Source organism: Gracilinanus agilis, chromosome 4 (genome assembly GCF_016433145.1).
Source record: "Gracilinanus agilis isolate LMUSP501 chromosome 4, AgileGrace, whole genome shotgun sequence".
Classification (NCBI taxonomy): Eukaryota; Metazoa; Chordata; class Mammalia; order Didelphimorphia; family Didelphidae; genus Gracilinanus; species Gracilinanus agilis.
The window spans coordinates 490,954,651-490,976,600 of NC_058133.1; the positions used below are offsets into that span (position 1 = coordinate 490,954,651).

Sequence of the window (21,950 nt, forward strand, 5' to 3'; positions counted from 1 at the left end):
CTCTCTCTCTCTCTCCTCTCCTCTCCTCTCCTCTCCTCTCCTCTCCTCTCCTCTCCTCTTTCCTCAATTTCTTTTTCTCCCTCTCTCCCCCCTGCTCTCTTCCTCTCTCTCCCTCCCTGGCCCCCTTCCTCTCTCTGTCTCCCTTCCTCCTCTTTTCTTACATACTGCCAGATTTATTTTTAAGCTAAAAATATTGTGCTTTTTCCGCCTTTCTTCAGTCATTGATGTTTACGGAGTACTTTATAATTTTACATTTAAATCTGACAGCAAACTCAGTGGGTAGGAAATACAAGTATTATACCCATTTCACAGAAGAGGCAAGAGAAGGTTAGAGGAGTACAATGAATTGTCCAGGGTCAAACAGTAAGTGGCCAAGGCAGGCCATCAAACATGCTTTCTACAATATCATGCTGCATATGCTCCAGGACCAATCCAGAGCACAATTCAAAGTTCACCTCCAGTTGTGGGAAGAACAAAAAGGCTCCTCCTGCCACCCTGTTTCCATCTTCTTTGAGTTATTCCTCTCCAAAAAGCCTTTTGGGGAAGGAGGTAGAGAGGTGGGAGGCAGCTGCTGCTCATGTCAGCTGTAGTCAGTGATGGAAAGAGCTCTGAGAAGGCATGTGGACCACAAGAAAACCATATCAGACAAATGGAAAAAAATGTTATTTTCTTTTGAAAAATTTCCAGATGATTCCATAACATCATCACTCTGAGATTCTTCCTTATATCAACCCAAAGATCTCTCAAGTGATGGTTTTATGCCCATTTTTCTTATTTTCTTCTTGGTGTAAAGAGGGAATATTTGGCTATCCTTTTCATATCCAAACATATCCCCCACACACAGCCTTCTCACTAAAACAATGTTTCTCTTTTCCTTTTTTTCTCACTGATCTCATTTTCTTAACTTTTAATCACTGTTGTAGGTTTCTCCAAATTTTCCTTCATAGTACCTAGAACTAGATAAATAATAAAGGTCTGAGCACTAGTAACTAGTCTGGGAAGAGAACCCCAGTGGCTAGCCTTCTGGCAATGAGCCTTTTCCATACTGGGTCAGGCTAGTCTTCAGACAGCAGACAATCAGTCCAAAGCTGGGAGTGATATTCCTTTCAATCTGGAAGGATGTGCCAGATTTGTGCTACTGGGCACAACCTTTGAGAAGCACCTGAGCCCTAGGCCCTCCATGACTCAACAGAAATGTTGAGTTAGGATGTATGTCTCAAAGAAGTAAAATAAATGCTTGGGGAGACAGGGCAGGAGGAGGTGAATGGGATTGGAAGACCTGACACATACAGAGGGAAGGGAGAAAAAGAGAAATGAGGGAGGTAGTAGTGGTGGCAGCAGCAGTGGCAGAATGCCACTTGCTACCTCTGCCTGGGATATGCTGCGAAGACATCCTGGCATCAGGCCTATAGCAATCACTCCTTGGCTTGGCTCACATAATGCCTCTCTATCTTGAACTGATGAGGTTTATTTTTCCTCCTTACCCTGCCTGTACTTACTCTTACCCTGCCTGTACTGTACTGACCAACATCTGCTATTGCTGCTGCCCCAGCCTGCTACAGTCATTTCAAATTCTAGTGTAGCCTTTCTTGAACCTGGATCATAGATCACAGATAGTTATTTTTCCTTCTGAACCCAAATACTAAGAAAAATTCATTTCCATACAAAGAACAGAACCCAGAAGAAGATCTTCAAGACAGTTGGCTTTGCCATTTCACTTTATTGCCCTTTTAAAAAGTACATAATGGGGGGCAGCCAGGTAGCACAGCGAATAGAGAGCTCCAAGTCTGGAGTCAAGAGGTTCTGGATTCAAATATGACCCTGGATACTTCCTAGCTGCATGACACTTGGCAAGTTACTTAACCCCAATTTCCTAGCTCTTGCTGCTCGTCTGTCTTAGAATTAATACTAAGACAGAACATAAGGGTTTATAAATAAAAACAAAAATGAAAAAGTACATAACAAATCCTAACGTTACCTTCATAACTGTTGACTTTTGTCTGGGCTTCCTCCTGAATGCTAGGTGCTTTTAAGGGAGAATGGCATAGCCTAGCACAGGGTTCTTAACCTGAAGTCTGTGAACTTAAAAAAAAATTCTGATAATTGTATATCAATAGAATTGGTTTCCCCTCAAATCCTATATACTTACTTTATGCCTTTAAAAACATTCTGAAAAAGGGTCTATGATGACACACATACATATACAAAAAAAAGGTTTAAAAACTCCTAATCTAGAGGCAAGAGCCCAGTAAAAAGACTCAAGAGCCAGGCTGCACCACCCTATTTGCACTGTGACTTCCATTCTCTGGGTCTCAGATTCCCTCTGGATAAAAGGATGAGACTGAAACTAAAAGGATCAGGAGTTCTTAATCTTAACTAGGTGTCAGTGGACCAGTAAGGGTCTAGAGGTAGTTTTCAGGGGGCTCATGGAAAAATTGTAGTGATCCATGAACGAGAAGGGAAAAACCTTAGAGTTGTTTCCTTTATAATCCTAAGTAGTTTCTTACATCCATTAAAAGACTAATTCTGCAAAGAGGCCCAAAGGCTTCCCCAGACTCCTGGAACCCAGGCAGAGACTGGAACAACAAAAAGGTGTAGAATCTCTGGCCAGGGGGTTCTTGGCAAGTCTTGCCAGATCTAACAGTCTATATGTCTAGGAGGTGATGTTGACAGACAGCCAGGTCCAGCTTGCCCCAGTTTATCTGCTAGAAGAGCACATTTTCCCTTCTGCCATCATGATCACTGACAAAAGGGTTTGGCATGAGGCCTATAATCCTTGAAACAAAGTTTTAGTGTATGTATTTATACAAAGAACAAGGAGGTACAGTAGATAAAGCACCAGGCTGAGAGTCAAGAAAACCCAAGTTCAAATCTGATTTCAGAAATTCATTAGCTATGAAACCCTGAGCAAGTCACTAAAACCTCTATTTGCCTCAACTTCCTCAACTGTAAAAAGGGGATAAAACTACCTCCCAAAGTTATTGTGAAAATCACAAATCCATGAGCACAGTACTAGGCACAGCATAAGTTATGTAAATCAGCATACAGTAAACTCTATAAAAAGGCTAGCTATTATTATTCTTACTAAGAGAGCGTTTAGAGGGATATTAAAATATTAAATATGGATCATGACAGGAGGAATGAAGGATACAGTGACAGCAACTGAAGCTTGTGGACCCAGAAATAAATCATAACCAAGACATATAAAGGGCCTTTACTGTACTCCTACTGATCAGAGACACCCCCAACAATGCAAGCCACATTCTTTCTCATAAATTAATCATCGATTAATGACAAGTTGCTGTGACCCGAACCCCCCTGCCCACCACCTGACAGCCAAGCTCATCAAGAGAGGAGCTACTCTAAACCTCCTGAGTCTGGTCCTCCACAAGAGATGTCACATCTAGTACTGGGTCCATACCTGAAACCCTTCCTGTTGGCTGGGGCCTGCCAAAACCTGCGTTCCGTTAGCAGAGTGTCTGAAAAGCTCAGGTCACCTTCATGCCATGAGTGGACGTCAGTGTAGGATTTAAGAGACGTATTCAGATGCCTGTCTTGACCCTCCCGCGCATACCCCCCCCCCTCCCAACAAGCACTTCAAAGATTCCCAAGAAGTGCCTCCCTCAGAACCACTGGCAGGGGAGCTGGAACATCACCCCTGCCACGAAGTCTGAAAAGCCCGGAGCCTGTGGGACCTCTTTGTTCATGACAACGCCACCATCCTGCCCTACCCCTCAGCCCTGCTCCCCGATTCCCTTTCAATCTCTAGGGAATGCTTCATACAAAATTCTCAATTAGTTGTCGATAGACTTCATAACAACCACAAATGTGCCATTTTTATGGCACTTTATGGCTTACAACAGGGCTTTACAATGATTATCTCATTTGATCCTCACAACTATCTTGGGAGAGTGATACTATTATTGCCCCCTTTTATAGTTGAGGAAAATGAGTTAGACAGACGTAAAGTGACCTGGCCAGAGCAGCACAGCTAAGAAATGTCTAAGGCCACATTTGAACTCAAATCTTTCTGACTCCAGGCCCAGTACTCTAGCCATTTCATCAGCCTTTATTTATTATTAAATGTTATCATGGGGTCCCTGAATCGCATCCATACAGAGGCACAGAGATGAGCTACCCCAGTACTCTGAGAGGGGAACCGACTGCCTGTTAAGTCTGGCTTGGCAATCACTAATTTGTAAGACCAGTATTCAAAAGACAGCAGCATTCAAAATTCAATTCTACTCAGCACAGACACACGCAGGGCACAGCAGAATGGTGGGAGGCGGTGACTGGCCCAAGGCTGGTCCCTCCTCTATGTCACTTCGCTGCGGATGGACTGGGAAACCACTGAGCGAATAGCAGCAGCGGTGCAGAAAGGCGACCAAAGGGTGAGGGGCCATGGGTCAGAGGGACATGGAGCAAAGGAAATGTCAATGTTCTCTTTGAGAGAAAACCAGTGACCAGTTTTCTCCCCAAGGAGGACCCCTGGCAACAGCAGCTGGGGACTCAGCACGAAAGCCTGACAGTTCTCACTGGAGCTGAGCACGTGCACAGAATGAACAGGAAGACAGTGGAGAGAGGAGAAGAACAGAGGGTGAAGGAGGAGCAGGAGGTAGGGAGAGGTCAGGGAGGAAAGACAGACAGCCTAGGGGGAAGACATCTGGGAAAGGAGGAGGAGGACAGAGATGAAGAGGAGAGCTCAGGAACACTTCCCTCACTTCAGCAGCCCAGCAGGAGACAGGCAGAAGGTGGGGGCCTCGAAGAATTCACACCCTGTGCCCTCAGTTACAAACAGAGTCTAGTTGCTAACAATATTAAATTCCAAAAAGACTTGTAATGTAGGAAAATAAAATAAACATCCTGCACACTTACCCAATCCGGGTAAACAGCTTCCCATGGGCATGGAGAAAACTGAGGATGAACCTTTTATTCAGCTGCATGGGAAAAAGAGAGAGGAGAAAACAATTAAATTCTCCCCAGTTTCCTGTTACTGAACAGAGTCCCAAGTGACACAATAACCTGGCCAGGGTGTGAGGGGTGGGCACTAGGGATGGGAACCAAACGGACATGCCCAAACTCTCACACAGATCCAAGGCACATGCCCAACAGCTGCAGCCCCGGCGAGCCAAAGGTGCCGACGGCTGAATGAGACGGCAGCACCCTCTGGCGGCAGCTGACCCCAGGTGCAGGGAGGAAAACAAACAGAAAATTGCCAGGGATAAAGGTCCTGAGCTGTACGACGAGATTTTTTCTTGTTCTTTTTTTGGGGGAGGGGGAGGTTTTGGGAGGTTAGGTGGGAGCCTTTTCACCCACAAAGAGGTAGATACTCAGTTCTGCCATTTGGATAGTCCAAGCCTAAGAGCGCACTCTACTTCTGAGACGTTTTCTCTTCTTTCTATAAAAGCAGAAGCATTCAGTTTCAGCCAATAATAATAATAATTTCCACTTATATATGTAGTGTTTTAAAGGTTTACAAAGCACTTTACATATATCTTCTCATTTGAGTCTACCAATTCTGAAAAAGTTTCCACAGCTAACATGGTATCCATTTGAAACTCAGAGAAAAGAAGGTTATATGAGAACAGTTTTGGGAGAGGAAGAACAGTCACAGGAGATAGCAGAATCTGAGGAATATCAACTACCTAAACAAGAGGCAGACCGGGGGAAAGGACCCTCTTAAAGCCTGTGCCAAGCAGGGCTCCTTCCTAATGCTTTGACTATTAACTGAAGAAGGGTGACATGTCATATTCCAGGAGGACTACTAAAGCTTATGGCCATTTGTGGAATATGCCTATGACCCAGAGGCCACAACTAAGACCCCTCTGATAATGTGGGTTTACTTGTGCTCCCAAGAAATCCTTGTTAGGAACGGTCACAGGACCTGCTATGTAGACCTAGCCTGACACCAAGAGAGGGGAGAACGGAGGTCATCTCTGCAGCCTACCCCAGTTACTCTAAGCAGCAATGAAGAGTAGTTCAAGGGCCCTGGGGGTGAGAGGAGAAGAAGGGGAGGGGGGTAATACAGGTGGCTGATGCAGACAGCTGAGGACTAGGCAGAGCTAGTTCACCAACTGCAATCAGCTGACTCTGAGGCAGACAGAATTTGTGGGAAAGGAATCCTCCAGAGGAATGGGTCTCTGGCCTTATTTCTGAGTGTCTTTAAGACACAATTTCCCCACTGACACAAGCTGGGTCTTATTATTCTCTTCCAGTTCTGAACTCCAGAACAACTGGGATCACATTAAAGCACTCCTCATATGGACAGATTCTGTGCCTTCAGATCTTTCCTATGAAGCTTTTCTATTTCTAACAGCTGATATGAATTCAAACAGGCCAGTGGAGTATTTCTAAGGACCATAGTACCAGAGGCAAAGCAGTAGAAGGTATGAATGTCTGAGTCAGTGGTTCCCAAACTTTTTTGGCCTACCGCCCCCTTTCTAGAAAAAATATTACTCAGCCCCCTGGAAATTAATTTTTTAAATTTTAATAGCAATTAATAGGAAAGATAAATGCGCCTGTGGCCATCACCGCCCCCTTAGATCGCTGCAGCACCCACCAGGGGACAGTGACACCCATTTTGGGAATCACTGGTCTGGGTCCAAAAACCTAGGTTGGATACCAGTTTTAGGATCAAGGACAAACAACCTGTCTAAAGTTTAATTTGTTCATCTATAAAATGGGTCAATACCTATAGTAATCACTTTCAAGTAACTGTATTGTCCACTAAGACTGTCTGTAATGGGCTTTACAAATGTTAAAGCACTGTTTCTTATCATCTCCATAAATCTGCTGGGACACAATGAATCTGATCCCTCTCAAGAGGGGAACCTTTTCTTTGCCATCCTTATCATGTCTGGTTTACAGAGAAGAACATGGGATAGGAAACCTGGGTTCAAGTTCCAAGTCTGCCACAAACAAGCTGTGTGACTTACAGAATATCACCAAACCACTTTCTCAGTTTCTCATCCATAAACGGAGAATGTGACTAGTTTTCCCTGCGTCAAAGGGTTAGGAGGACAAAAAGACCCTAGATTAAGAAACAGATCTGCTGCATGAGTGCAGAGGGCTGGGGTTACAGCTGCCTAGGCAAAGCCTGGGAGAAACAAGCTGCAGAGAGCTAGTGATGATACGGTTATATTTCAGGGGAAAGGAAGTAATTCAGCAAGTAAGGAGTCTAAGGCACTTTTCTGGGGTCTATATTTATGATCACACTGGTTTAACAAGCTCCTGGTGAGGACACTTCCTTTACCAATTCAGCAACTATTCTGGATTTTAAAGAGTGTTCTGTGGGGCAATGAAGGGGTGGGTGTTTGGTCACAAAGTCAAGAGCAGGGAGACCTGAATTCAGGTCTTCTTGACTCAGAGGTCAGCTTTCTACCTACAACATGCTACCCTTCCTTTATTATATTACAGGTACAATTTCTTATACCTAACCAAAGAAAGCAATCCTGAAGAAAGGCAGTGTGGGATAGGGGAAAGAGCACTGGTTTTAGAACCCAAAGACCTGGGTTTGAATCTACGTCTGCTCCTTACTACCTGGATGATTCACCAAATGCAAATCATTTTCCCTCACTGGCCTTAGTTTCCCCTCCCACAAAATGAGAACTAGTTGGCTGAGACTACCTCTGAAGACCCTTCTAACTTCTAGAAGGATCTTCTATGAATTTTCACAACTTTCAAGTTACTCTGGGAGTATTTAAAAAGGCAGCCTAAAGTCCCCTGGTAACCAACAACCACTCTTTCATTGATCTCTCAGCCAAATTTGAACTTTCTCATCTGTGTGGAGCACACTGGCAAACAAAATTCAGGGCCTTCAACTTTGTAGGTATGAGGCCACCAATGTGAGTTCAGTCTCCAGGGCACTGGCCAGACATTCTTAAGAGCCCTGAAGATCTGTCAAAACTCTTTGTGTCACAACAGACCTTAAGAGATTCTGAGCAAAGGGTCAGCACAGTCCATGTATTTCAAAGTCACAATATTTATTGAGTCTCCTCATCTGTGAAGCTATATTAGTCAAGATATGGAAACCAAACCTGTAAGGCAGGTTCCTCAACCTTCTCTGACCTACTCGCTGGGTAGAGGGTCTGGGGGTGTGCATCTACTTTCAGTTGAGAGAAGAAGAGGTTATGGAAAGGGTGGAAAGTCTAAAGTTAGGCTAAGAAAGGAAAAAAGGTACCTCTGGGTGGGAGACCAGCATAAATACAACCAGGCCTTAATAGTGATTCTGTAAATACCCATTTTTACATGGCTTCTCTCATAATTCACAGACTAACTGGTCATTCTGATGAATGTCCAATAAACTGGTGAATTCACAATCAGCACAAACTCTTCTGCTTTGCTCAATGGGGCACAAAGAAACTAGTGATCTGTCAACTTCTGGTTTTTCACAAGAATTGCCCAAGATGAGAGGAAAGCTCAAATGACTTGTAATTAAGCATGAATGATGACCAAGAAATCAAAGTGCCATAATACATATATGTGTATATATATATATGATAGGTATGCATATAATTATATATGTATATACACTACCTTATAAAAGATATTTACCAAGAAATTTAAAAAAAATTTTTAAGCATGTATAGATCTAATGGAGATGACCTGAACCATGTGTTTTTTTTTTGTTTTTTTTAAATTTTAAACCCTTAACTTCTGTGCATTGACTTATAGGTGGAAGAGTGGTAAGGGTAGGCAATGGGGGTCAAGTGACTTGCCCAGGGTCACACAGCTGAGAAGTGTCTGAGGCCAGATCTGAACCTAGGACCTCCCGTCTCTAGGCCTGGCTCTCAATCCACTGAGCTACCCAGCTGCCCCTGAACCATGTGTTTTGATGTACAGTGTGCTCCTTCCCGAGCCACAGCAGCTGCAAGTCTTGTATAAATTCTGGATTTACTTCCTATGACTTTATTAACTCGGCCAAACCAGAAAGAAATTGGCCTAAATATCAAATCAGTAGTCACAAGAGCAGAATTCGGGTGCCGGGGGGTGTCTCAGGGAGATACTGGCAGCTCACAGATTGAAGGTTGCCTGGCATAATAAACCCATCCTTAAGAGACACAACAAATTCATAAGGTATTCCATCCTTTGGGGAGAGGAGTAAAATGTAGTGGAAAGAACGGCTACGTTGCAAGTTAGGAGGCCTGGATTTCTCCGTCTTGGACCTGCTCTAGAATCAGAAGACATACTAGAGCCTGCCTGGTGGCATGTGTCGGATGAGCAGGCCCACCGGATTAGGCTGAAGTTTTAGATGTTCACCGTCTACAGGGGGCAAAGCGCCGGGCCTCTCCTCGAAGGCTGTCCCTCCGGCTCAGAGGGTGACCACCTCGCCCCCTCCTGAGGGGCCGCTCGGACGCCAAAGGGCCGGCCGGAGCTGCTTGCTCCCAAGGCTGCCCATTTCCAGGGTCGGCCCACCTGCCCCAATCCTAGCAGTAGTTCGGGAGGGAAGGGCTCGGGCTCCGGTCTGGAGAGCTCGGCGCTTGAAGGCAAACAGAAAGCCAGAGTTCACCCAGAGGGCAGCCCTGCCTGCTCTGACTGGGCTGCTCTCGGAATGACTCTCACTTCTGACTCACTTCACCACCCGATCCCTGGGAACTCTCCTGCCCATCTGCCCGAAGAACGGTGTGTCGCCGGGCCGCTGGGACAGCACGAGGGAGAGTCCTGGGCCCTGAGCCTGCTCCTCTCAGATGGGAGGTGATTTCCTTTTTAGCCCACTAACGACATCCTCCTGGTTCTGTTTCCTATTTTGGAGGCCTGGTCGCAGCAGTGCGGTCAGGAGGAGCCCCTCAGAGGCCCTCTTCCTAGTTCATCGCCCTCCCTCTCGGTCCAGGGGAAGCATGGGAGGAAGGGAAGAAACAGGCATTTACCGAGGGTCTAACCGGTGATGGTGAACCTTTTAGAGCCCACGTGCCCCACCCCCAGCCACCCAGACGGGGGTGGGGCCGGCAAGGCGCAGTAGAGAGGGGGAAGGGAGCAGCTCTGCCAGGGTCCCTCTTCCTTTCTAGTAACTAATGGCTCAGGATGGCGCGTCTATCCACAGAGAGGTCTCTGCATGCCATCTTTGGCATGCGTGCCATAGGCTTGCCATTGCAGACTTACACCATGTGCCAAGAACTATTTTAAGTATTTACAAATAGCACCTCATTTCTTATCTTCATATCTTCGCAAGCATTCTGAGAGATTATTATTATCCCCATTTTACAACTGAGGAAACAGACTACCACAGCTGTTAAGTGTCTGAGGCCCAGTGCTCTTCCCACTCTTGCGTCACCTGGCTGCTCAATGACGGAAGAAAGTTTTTTGTTCCAGACACAAATAATTCCCAGAACATGGTATATATCATGCTACGCGTCTTCAACAACAGTTGTCAGCCTTGGGCCAGAGAATTGCCTATAGAAGCACCCAGAACTCAGACCTTGGCGTTGCCACACCTTCTATTAGGTCCCAAACTTCTCTCAGCCACCCTAGGAAAGACAAGGACAAGGAGACCCAGAGGGACATGGGATGAGACAAGCCTAGCCGCTCTCAGACTCTGGGGCTGTGGCAGGGCTGTGGCAGCCAGCCACCTTCCCATCTCCCTGTGAGCACTGAGTGTTCCTTTCAGAGAGAGGAAGCTGCTCCCAAACACAGATCCTCCGGTGAGGGTACTGACTGGCACTAGATCCCTCAGGGAATGATTTATTCTAGGGTTCAAATAAGATAATCTACATAAAGTATTTGGCAGACCCTACAGTGCTAGATCAGTATTGGCTATCGTTATCTCACTAAGCTTCGAGGAGGAAGACGACAACCCAAGATTCCTGCCTCAAGTCTAAGACAAAGGCTTAAACCCATTTCTTGGATGCAGCTCAGGGGAAGACCTCAAACACTGCATTCTCCAATGGAACAGAAGGGGAAGCACTGGAGGACTCCAAGTGACATGATTACAAATGGCATCTCAGCGGCCAGTCACTGAGCAGTGACCAGTTGAGCCCAAGGGGGCAGTCTCTGGCCAAGGACACCCTCAGCCGGCCTTGTTCAAGCCAATGGAGCCTGGCCAATACGGGACTGAACCCATACTTGCTCTGGTGTGAGCCAGCAGGGGAAAAGAGACCAAGAACGAGGAATACATGGTTCCTGGCAGGGCTGTCCTGGCCACCAGCACCTTCTCTCAAGAGATACCCAGCAAACAGTGGAATAAAGGAAAGGCCTCAGGAGACACGGGGCAGTGGACACACGCACGGCTTTGACTCTAAGGGGATCTATATGGTCCAGAAAAAGAGACACCATGCCCACCTCCAACCCCCACCACGTAGCATCGACAGGGCCTCTCAAGAAAGTGAGCGGCATCTGAGACTTCTGTGGACACAGCAGCACGCCGAAGACTCTCCCACTGTGCCCTGGGCCATGGAACACCCCACGGACGCACTGCCAGTGTGTAGGGAGAGGTCCAGCACCCCAATCAGACGGGCCTCTGCTTAAGCAAGGCACCAAATAAGGGAACAATTCTGGCTCATCAACTCACAGGAAAACTGTTTCACGTTAAAAATGGTGACTTCAGGGTTGGATGGGAACCTCTGTGTCTGTTCTTTATCAGGGAAAGCAGAGCCTGCTTCCAGGGCAGCCACAGCAGAGGCCTAGCAGGGCTCCAATGGCCAGTGTGCCCTGGACGCATCTCTCTGTGGGATTTCGAGCCAGTGGGGTCCAGCAGAAACCACACGGTGTCTCCAACCTGAAGACAGGAATAGCTTCTGCTTCTTTGGGGTGTCCTTGTTTGTATTTTTTGTAAACAGCTGTTGGTTCAGACTCAACAGTCTTGAATGGAGCCACACAAGCGCCCCAGCAGCTCAGGTATGGGCCTTGGGTACTTCAGTGGCCGGAGCCACAGGGCGACTCCTTTGGGCTCTAGGCCAGGCCTTCTTCTCTAGCGATAGCTTGAGCACAGGATTACAAGATATAGCAAGCACATTCGAATTATCTGACTTCTTACTCTGGACTACTGCTGGAATCTTTTTCCCTCTCCCTCCTACAAAATCCATTCCCTGGCCAAGTCCTCCTCACCCTATTCTCTGGGCACTCCTTCTGGACTACCTGTCACTGTCTCAGGAAGGGAAATGAGCCTCTTTGTCCCATTTTTTCCATCACCTTTATTTCCAAACACATCCCTTGCATTTACAACAAGGAAGGAGGGGAAAAAAGCAGTTCAGTAAAACTAACACATACAGCAACTGAATCTGATACCGTCCTCTACCTCTGAAAGGAGAGAGAAAAGGAGGTACATTTTTTTCCATCTCTTTTTCAGGGTGAAACTTCATCATTATAATTACCCAAAAGGGACAGAATCAAGATGGTGGCTTAGGAGCAGCAAAAGCTTAAACCACTCCGACTATCCTTCCATATAATTACCCAAGAGCAAACAAATATCTTAAAAGGACTAAGAAACTCAACAAATCCTGAGAACTTAACAGAGAAAGTCCAAGAAACCCTATTTCCTAATTAAAACAATAACAACAACAAACCCTTACCTTTTGTCTCAATATCAATTCTAAGACAGAAGAGTGGTATGGGCTAGGCAAAGTGTTAAGTGACTTGCCCAGGGTCACACAGCTAGGAAGTGTCTGAGGCCAGATTTGAACCAAGAACCTCCTGACTCTAGGGCTGGTGTTCTATCCACTGTCTTACCTAGTTGTGCCCCAAGAAAGCCTATTTCCTAATTTCCTTCCTTCCAATGGCTCATGATGGGATAGGATGAGCATTAAGTCACATTGAAAAACTACAATTAAAAGATAAAGAAAAGAAGAGAAATAAACAAAAACCTATAACTATCTCATTACCACCTTTCTTCTTTGGGACCCAAAGAGACCTTTGCTCCTTGTTTGAACACTATCACATTTAAACAGAAATGGATAAGAGCTAAAGCACTAAGCAGTAGTCCCTTCAGATACCACTTTCCATTTGCCCATCCTCATTTTGTAGCTGGGGAACACAAGGCAAGCAGTCTTTATCTGCTTTAAGATGAAAACAAGGCATATAACCAAGAGTTCTGAACCCCTGATTTCTACTTAAATCACCAAATTACATCACTTCAGAGGACCATAGTAGTCATCACATACAACTAGTAATGTTTAACTTAACCTTGTGTAATTTTTTCACTTAAAAATATTTTAACATACATAAAAATTTCAAAGACAATCCCATGGAGTTCATGTTGGAAAAGCTGCCAAAGAAACTCCTCCGTAGAGACATCAACATTTTAACATAGCTTGCTTCATAAATAAAAGTTTCTAGTTGTTCAGAGAACTGTGGCACAAATCAGATCCCAAGAACAGAAATTCCATTAGCTAGGCCAAGGTAACAGCATCCTTGCCAAGGAAATAAATGCCCCAGAAATACAAAGGAGCAGAGGGTGTCATCCCTCAATCGTTCATCTCTTACTCAAAACACATTTTTAAAATTCTTCATTACCACAACTAAAACCCCACTGTGTGCAAAAGGCAAGGGTCCAGTTTGCTGCCAAAGAGGACTGCATGGAGCATAACTCACTCTGGAGAAAATTGGGTTTGGCCCAAAGACCTTCTTCATACACTGAGGGAAGAAATGGCCTTTGATTGACTCAAAATTATAAAAGGAAAAGCTCATTATGGGAAATACTTAAGGGATTCACTTTGAGTCCCTGTACATGCAGCCAGGTCAGGCTAAGGCCAAGCATGCCCTTTGCAGGGCAGCTTCAGCTTCAAGTTGGGCATTAGCTCCACCCCTGGAATGACTTACTTTCTCTCTCTCTCTCTCTCTCTCTCTCTCTCTCTCTCTCTCTCCTTCTCTCCCTCCCCCCACCTCTCTAAGAATTAATACTGTGTAAGGGCTAGGCAAGGAGATTAAGTGACTTGCCCAGGGTCACAAAGCTAGATAGTGTCTGGGATCATATTTGAACTCAGGACCTCCCATCTCTAGGCCTGGCTCTCTATCCACTTAGCCACCTAGCTGCCTCTGGAATGATGTCTCAACACCAACTATTTTTGAATGGGGGAAATGGTTTTTCAGGACAGAAAATGGTGGTCTCTTCCTTTAGAGCAAGAAAACAATATGGCATATAATTATGCTTATATATTTAACTGGATCCATAGAAACATAATAAAATAAAATGATTAGCCAAAGGAGTGAGAAAAAGGAGAAGAAAAGATAAGGAGAGTGTTCCATTAGAACAATTTTATTGGTTTAGCCATTCTGGAAAGCAACCTGAACTATGCTACAAGAGTAAGCTGTGCATACCCTTTGTCCCAGCAATTCCAATATTAGGTCTATACTCCAAAGAAATCAAAACAAAGGACCCATAGGCACAAAAATATTTATAAATGCAGCTAGGTAGCACAGTAGATAAAAGTGTTTGGCCTGAAATCAGGACCTGGGTTCAAATCTGGCCTCAGACACTTTTTAGCTGTGTAGCCTTGGCCAAATAAATCATTAACATTGTCTGCCTAGCCCTTGCCCTTCTGTCTTAGAGTTTTTACAAAGTTCAAGAGTTTTGTAGCGGCTGTTTTTGTGGTGGCAAAGAATTGGAAACTGAGGGAATGCTCATCGATTGGAGAATGGCCGAACAAGTTGTGGTACGTGAATTATGATGGAATACTATTGTGATGATGCAAGAAAAGATAAGGTCAGTTTTAGCAGAAATCTGAGAAAACTTGTATGAATGAATGCAGTGTGAAATGAGAGTACCAGGAGAAGATGGACAACTTTGAAAGGCTTTAGAACTCTGATTCCAGAGGACTTACGATGAAACATGCTCCTTCATTTCCTAGTAGAGAGGTAATGGGTTCGGAGTACAGATTGAGATCTATTTTGGAGGGATACGGCCAGAGAGGGAATTTGTTTCTCAATGAAAAGGTGGAAGAAAAGATGGATTTTCGTAGAAAAAATTAAGATGTAATTAAAATCATTATAAAAATAGATGATCCAAACAACATTACAACCAAGTCTCCTTGGGTTTCTTGTAGGTTTCCGTTTTAACCCACTAATGATGTTATTGAATATCACCAGATCAAGCTTGGAGAGTACGTCTGTCTGTGAAAAAAAGGGCAAGCAGGCCCAGGACACAAATGTCTCATCCTCTTTGCATCTTCTACATCACTTCCATGTTCTGTCTTAAGACCGCCACATCCAGAGCAGTGAAAAATCAAAACCTCTTGGTTATGGAATCAACAGCTCTTCCAGTTAAAAATTTGAAGTCTTTGAAGTCGGAAAGGGCATCACAGGCAGGGTTCCACATCCATCTCTGCCATTCGGTTGTGGTGCTTCCCTTGGGCATTGGGGTGGCAGCCCCCATGGAGGTATTCTCTGTGGTGCTGCTCACGTTCTGCACGAGTCTGTTGGTTCTTCCCATGCATCTCTAGAGCCACCCGTGTCTTCCATCATCTCTTCTGTGGTAGTAAAATCCCATTACGTTCAGATACCTAAATTTGTTTAACCACTTTTCATCAGTAGTCATCTGCCTTGTTTCCTGGTCTTTAGTATATCAGACTTTGTTGATATATTGGGTTCGTTTTGCTGAATTTTTTTATTCATTGTTTTAAGCTCTCTGGGAGGGAAAAGAGGAGGGAATACAGTAGGCTATATTCTCCCACTCTTCCTATGTTACAAATACGGTCTTGATACTTAAACCAGGGAGAGTCAAAACACAGAAAAATACTACAGGTCAGTATCTCCCTTAGTGAATATTAATGCAAAATTTAAAATAGAGGGGGTAGCTCAGTGGATTGAGAGTCAGGCCCAGAGACATGAGGTCCTGGGTTCAAATTTGACCTCAGACACTTCCCAGCTGTATGACCCTGGGCAAGTCATTTGACCCCCATTGCCTACCCTTACCACTCTTCTTCCTTGGAGCCAATACACAGTATTGACTCCAAGACGGAAGGTGAGGGTTTAAAAAAAATTTAAAATAGAATATTAGTAAGGAGAATATATCAGCCCATCAAAGATGATCTGCTGCTCTTCTCCCTAGATTAGCTGCAGATTCAACCTAAGTTCTGACAAGATGTCACTCTTTAAATAACTTTGGGCAGTGCATAACAGGTCAGGACATGGATAGAGTTAAGAATGTTTAAAGTCCCTACTTATGCAAAACCCCAACTCAGCAGCTAAGTGCTTCCCACTTTAGCTTGGAAAGTCTCAGTGCAGTGGCCCTTTTAATTCTTCTTCCTGGCAGTGAAGAACTGTAGCTAGCTACCATGTGTCTGCATCTATACATGGTGCCTGTTTCTTGTGTTTACACTTTCCTGATCTTAAGGAAATGAGTATTTCCAAGAAGGAGGTGCTGCCCCAATGACTAGGAGAGATGCCAGAGGCAACGAAGTTCTCACTGTTAAGTGGCATCTGTGGCAGCTGCCAATGACAGAGGCTTATTGCAGAGATATGGAAAGATGGTCAGTCAGTCACCTGAGGCAGCTTCAAGGGCTACAGTAGTCTCCGCAGAGGGAAAGACCCGTCTCAGACTCTAGAAAGGCCCTGACACTCAGAGGCCAGAATAAGTATGTATCTATAGAGAACTTCACGAGAAGGGAGAAAAGGCTTCTTGGAGCCAGGAGTAGCCCTCATCCTCCACATGCTTAACTACCTACCTTCATGCTTTAAGTCTGAGATCACTCTCTCTGCAGACAGGATGCTCCTGGGGATGACTGCTGGAAAGGGGAGGATAACAGCAGGGATTGTTTTGGTAACGACTGTTTTTACTCTACCATCTGAGTAACCTCTCTATGACAGAAGCTAAAAAATCCCAATAACAACAATACAAAGATTCCACGTCACAGAAGGAGTGCTGAATCTGGAATCAAACAACTCAAAAAAGAGTTTAGATCCAGATTACCTGTATGCCTCCATCCAATCATTTTCCCCTTTAGGCCTTTGTCTGCTCCTCTGTGAAATAGCCTTGGCCTCAACGGCCCTTGGGGTCTCTTTCCCCCTCTCTTCACTCCAAGGTGTAATGCCTTTCGAAAGAGTGGAAAAGGTATGTATGAAGAAAAGCCATTTGGGAAGAGTGAGTTTTTCAGTGAAATGCAACTCTAATTATGTAAAGAGAATTCTTTTAAAGGATCAAAGACTTTAGGAATTCTATCTTAAAATCTGAGGATCATGGCACATACGGCATCTTTTCATTCTTTCCAGGAGCTTCTAGACTGCTCCTAAAAATTAATTTTCAGCCAGTGTGTTATTAGAGAGGACAAACTTTAACCTTTCACTCACCTCTTCTGGGCACCTCATTCCTCATTTCCCATTTCTTCTACCCCAAAGCACTTTAAACTACTACTGTTGTATTTTCTAGAATGTCTGAACTAAACTGAAGTCTGGAAATTCTGACTGGTATCTGGGCCCTCACTTTCCGGGTGGTAACCAAAGGTCACATGGGGTGGAAAGCAGTCTGTGGGTAACATAGCATATACACACACGCACGCGAACAGGATATGTTGGTAATCAGGTTTCCTGAGACTTGGTGAGTTGTGACTGTTCTCAGAAGCACCCTGGGGAAGACCAAAGTTAAGACGACAAGCTTCGTCTGGGAAATACTGGATTTGAAGAAGACTTCCTTTTTTAGGGCAAGCTGCTAGCTCAGGCAGGATGGAAAAGGGCTCTTTGCCCCTCCCTTGCAGGTTTTGCTTTTCTAACAAACACAAACAAAAAAGCAACAGAGGATTTTCAGAGAGTGGGAGCCAGAATTTGCAGCATGGCTCCTGTCACGTCTCAGGCCAAAGAGGCTAAAAATGTGGTTTTGGTGTTTAACCCGCTTCAACTGCACCCTGGCACTCTTGTTCTCCACCCCCACCCCCAGAAGTTTTCTCTGTTAGAAGAAACCAACCTCGCATCTCGAAACGAAACGGCTGGAGTAAAAATAAAGTCCCAAAGTGGTTTGGTGACCGAGGTCACAGAGAGGGTAGTAAGTTTGCAGGTTGGGCTGATGTATTCTGAAACACATTGCCAGCTTACAGAAAGGCAGACAAAAAAAAAAAAAAAGAAGCTCACCATGGGCAGCAACTCTCCAGAACAGCAAAACCATACACACCTCCTGAAAGCCTGCTCCCCACAAAGAGACTATCACCTCTCTCACATACACTATTGATAAACTCCACAAAAAGAGAAAGATGGAAAAAGAAAACCCAGGCCTGGTCTTGACCTTCTCCAATAAGTCATTTAAACCATACAACATCCTAAAGACTTATGGAAATAGGAGCTTACATATAAACCACCTCCTAAGGAGGGAAGAAAAGACTTTCAAGAACAATTTCCCAGCCCATTGACCTATGAGCATTTCCAGAAGATCCTGAGAGTCTGACACAGGATACAGGCTCCAGCTCACTGTGTAAATGTGAAGAGTTTTTCACAGACTCCCAAGATGACCCACATTACAGATGGAGGACTTTCTGAGCTAAAATCGGGGCACTGAACTGAATTTGCTCTCCTGCTCAACAAGTTTCAATGGCTCCCTGTTGCTTCTAAGATTAAACTCCTTGAGGGCCTAAAGCCCTTTACTATCTGGCTCCAGATTCTCTTTCCAAACTAGTCATGTACTTCTCTCCCCTCCACTGGAGCCCAGCCAGGCCAGCTGATACTGTTTATTACCTGGACCTGACATCCATCTAGACCTTCAGACTTGGCACAGGCTAGAATCCATTCTCACAATATATTCCCACAATTCCTTCAAGGGCCAGTTCTAGTGCCACCTTATTCAGAGGCTTTTCCTGATCTTCCTGGTTGTCAGTGCCTTTTTTCCATGAAAATTATTCTGTCCTTATTTTGGGTGTGTCACACACACATACTCTTTGTATATATTTGTAGCCTTATCTGTGGGCATGTTATTTCCTTCCAAGCTCTTTGAAGGCAGGGGCTGTTTTGTTTTTTGTCTCTGTATCCCTGTGCCAAGCACAGAGTTTGGTACATAGTCGATGCTCAATAAACACCGGTTGTTTCAGTTGTGTCAAACTCTTTGTGATCCCATTTGCGGTTTTCTGGTTTTCTCCTCCAGCTCATTTTACAGATGAAAAAACTGAAGCAAACAGGATGAAGTGACTTGCTCAGGGTCACAAAGTTAATAAGTGTCTGAGGCCAGATTTGAACTTGGGAAGATGAGTCTTCCTGACCTCAGGCCCATAGTCTATGCGCTGTATCACCTAGCTTCCCTCTAAAAATAAGGGGCATTAATTCATAAAGCATAAAGAACACTGAAAGAATGATGGCTTTCTAGGAGAGAGTGGCACAAATGAAACTAATGCTAACTCTCTTCCAAGGAAAGGAGTGCTTAGGGCACCAGTAGAGATTTCCCAAGGCTAACAATCCAGAAATTCTCCACCTGAAAGAGTATGACACAAAAGAGTATGACATGAACAGCTCTAAAAGCTTCCTCTCCCTCACCTCCATGTCCCTCCACCAATGGAGGCCAGTTTGTGAGCCTAAGCAAGAATGCCCAAGGGCCAAGGCAAAGGCTGGACAGATGCTAGCTCACCCGAGTGAGAAGCACACAGGGGTTGTGCCAGTCCCACAACAAGCCTTTGTCTTGCATTTTCTTTGGGTGAGCGGCACCTTTCACAAAAGGCAGTCTTCTTTTTTCAGCAGAAAAACAATAGCTCAAATGCACAAGCCAAGCAAGTAACATTTTACAGTACTCCAGAGGGGCTCAAAGAAGCATGCCACCTGAGAAGGGTGGCTGAAGAAGGCAAGTCCCAAATAAGTTCAATTGATGAAAGCATCAATGCAGGCCGTCTGCTCTTAGCTCCCTCTGCCTACCAAAGCTGTGTTTGCTGGTCATCCCCTACTTCCTCTGACCCAGGCTCAGTCATGAGAAAGCTCTACAGGCATTCCCATGTTCTCCATCCAGGCAGTCACTGCTGTCCTTGGAGCCTCATTTAGCTCCCCTGAAGGATGAATGGGTAGAGCTACATGGCTTCTAAAATCTTCTTCAGTTCTAAATCTAATTCTAAAATCTAAACCTTTTGATCACTATATTTCTTAAGTATTTAAAGACATGATTCAGAGTAGGGGACTATCAGCTAAGCCCAGATACTGTCTGCACAGTGGGTTCAAGATGCTAAAGGAAGGAGCAGTAAGTACAACCTTGCAGAGAGATATAGGTCCCAGGCCAGGAAAGATGCAAACGTGGCACTCAATATTCTCTGATTGCAACACAATTTTAAGGTAAAACTCTCAGGAAATATTCTGGGAATCGCAGTACACTCTGGATGGCATGGGAGGGGTGCCACATGTGACAACAAGACAGTGCTCCCTCTCTGCCCTATCTTTCAGGCAAAAAGCAAGTTGGGAAACAGAGAGAGGGAACATTCCGTGAGAGCGGGCAAGGCTCTGCCCCAGCCAGCTGGTTTCTGTGGCATTCAGGCTTAGCTAGAACCCAACCAGTAGGTTCCCAGTTCACACGCTGGGGCAGTGTAACTTCTCACTTTTCCCCAAGCTTTGCTGCAACAGGATGTGTGTGGGGGCCTGGGTAAGGGCTGGCTGCCTCAGTGCATGGGTCTTAATTCCCAGCAACAAAGCTTAATTTGGAAACAGACGAGGCTCCCTCAAATTCCCCTTTGGTTCTTACAAGATGCTCAAAGGGGCAGGGAGAAAAGGAAATCAGTTCCATTGGTACCAGGCAACCAGGTAGCTCTCTCCTTGCCAACTTCCTAGTGACTGCCACTTTACTAGAACTTCTATAAAATGCTTCCCGTAAAATGATGGCAGGTCCATATCAGGGTAACCTTCAGCTTCTCAGAAATGTTAAATGTCTCTCAATAATTGAGGCTGCTTTCACCCATTTCAGTCGCTGTAAAGTATCACTCACTGACCAAAGCTCATTTTTGCTACAAAGACAATAAGTCTAAACAAAGAGATTCATAAAACTTTTACAGAAATCCTACAGACATGGAGAAACGTGATGCAGGTTAGAGAAGATACCAACACCCAAAAGAATACTGTCAATTTAAAAACACAATCACCTTGTTCCTGCACTAGATCTCTCTTTGGTTTTCTGAGTACACAGAAGACAAAAAGGCATTTAAATATAACCTTATCTACAAAGTCCCATCTAAAATGCTGCCATACATGGTCACTTATTTCTCTCAGGAAAAAAAAAGACCAAATTCTTTTCTTGGGTCTCCTACAAATCACTCAGATTGACTCTCATTCAGAATGTCACTTCATGTACCTTCTAAGACTTGGGTCCTTCAAAACAATGGCCAGACCTCTTGACTGTCAATAAGCCATCATTTTGTCTTTCTGAACTGGAACCTTCATTTGGGGGTCGTCTTAAAAAAAAGATGCTAAGGCTTCACCCTAGTTGGTATAATAATAAACAGGAAGGTCATAATAACTGCATTGAACAAGCAGTCATAACAGCACTTTGCTAATCAGATTCTGGTTTGTGCAATCCTAGGCAGGGGATTTCCCCAGATTTTCCTGGGTAACTAGCTCTTAGATACTTCTAATAATAAGACTGTTTTATGCTTCCTCAGTTCTTACTACCTTCTCTAGTAAAACAAGCATAAAGAAGTATTGTATCTAGGTGAGTTGGCCTCCTGGATGAGCAAGGTTACATTTAGTACAGTTCTTCTCAAATGATATCAGTTTAAGACAACTCCAATGAGGTTAAGAGTCAGTGGGTGAGGGGCAGCTGGGTAGCTCAGTGGATTGAGAGCCAGGCCTAGAGACGGGAGGTCCCTGGTTCAAATCTGGCCTCAGACACTTCCCAGTTGTGTGACCCTGGGCAAGTCACTTGACCCCCATGGCCTACCCTTACCACTCTTCCACCAAGGAACTAATACACAGAAGTTAAGGGTTTAAAAATATAAAAAAAAAAAAAAAAAGAAAAGAAAAGAAAAGAAAAAAAAAGAGTCAGTGGGTGGAAGACAGGTAGATGGCTCAGTGCACTGAGAGCCAGGCCTAGAGACAAGAGGTCCTGGGTTCAAATCTGGCCTCAGACACGTCCTGGCTGTGTG

General features: G+C 44.8%; 1 protein-coding gene across 1 annotated transcript in view; it reads right to left on the reverse strand.

Moving 5' to 3' along the window:
- Window positions 1-21,950, reverse strand: part of SMG6 (SMG6 nonsense mediated mRNA decay factor) — a 191,253-nt gene that overhangs the window by 133,619 nt on the left and 35,684 nt on the right. Inside the window, exon 12 of the mRNA XM_044675604.1 lies at window positions 4,876-4,937. Within this exon, the coding sequence (XP_044531539.1) occupies window positions 4,876-4,937 (62 nt within the window). The remainder of the gene's footprint in view (window positions 1-4,875; window positions 4,938-21,950) is intronic.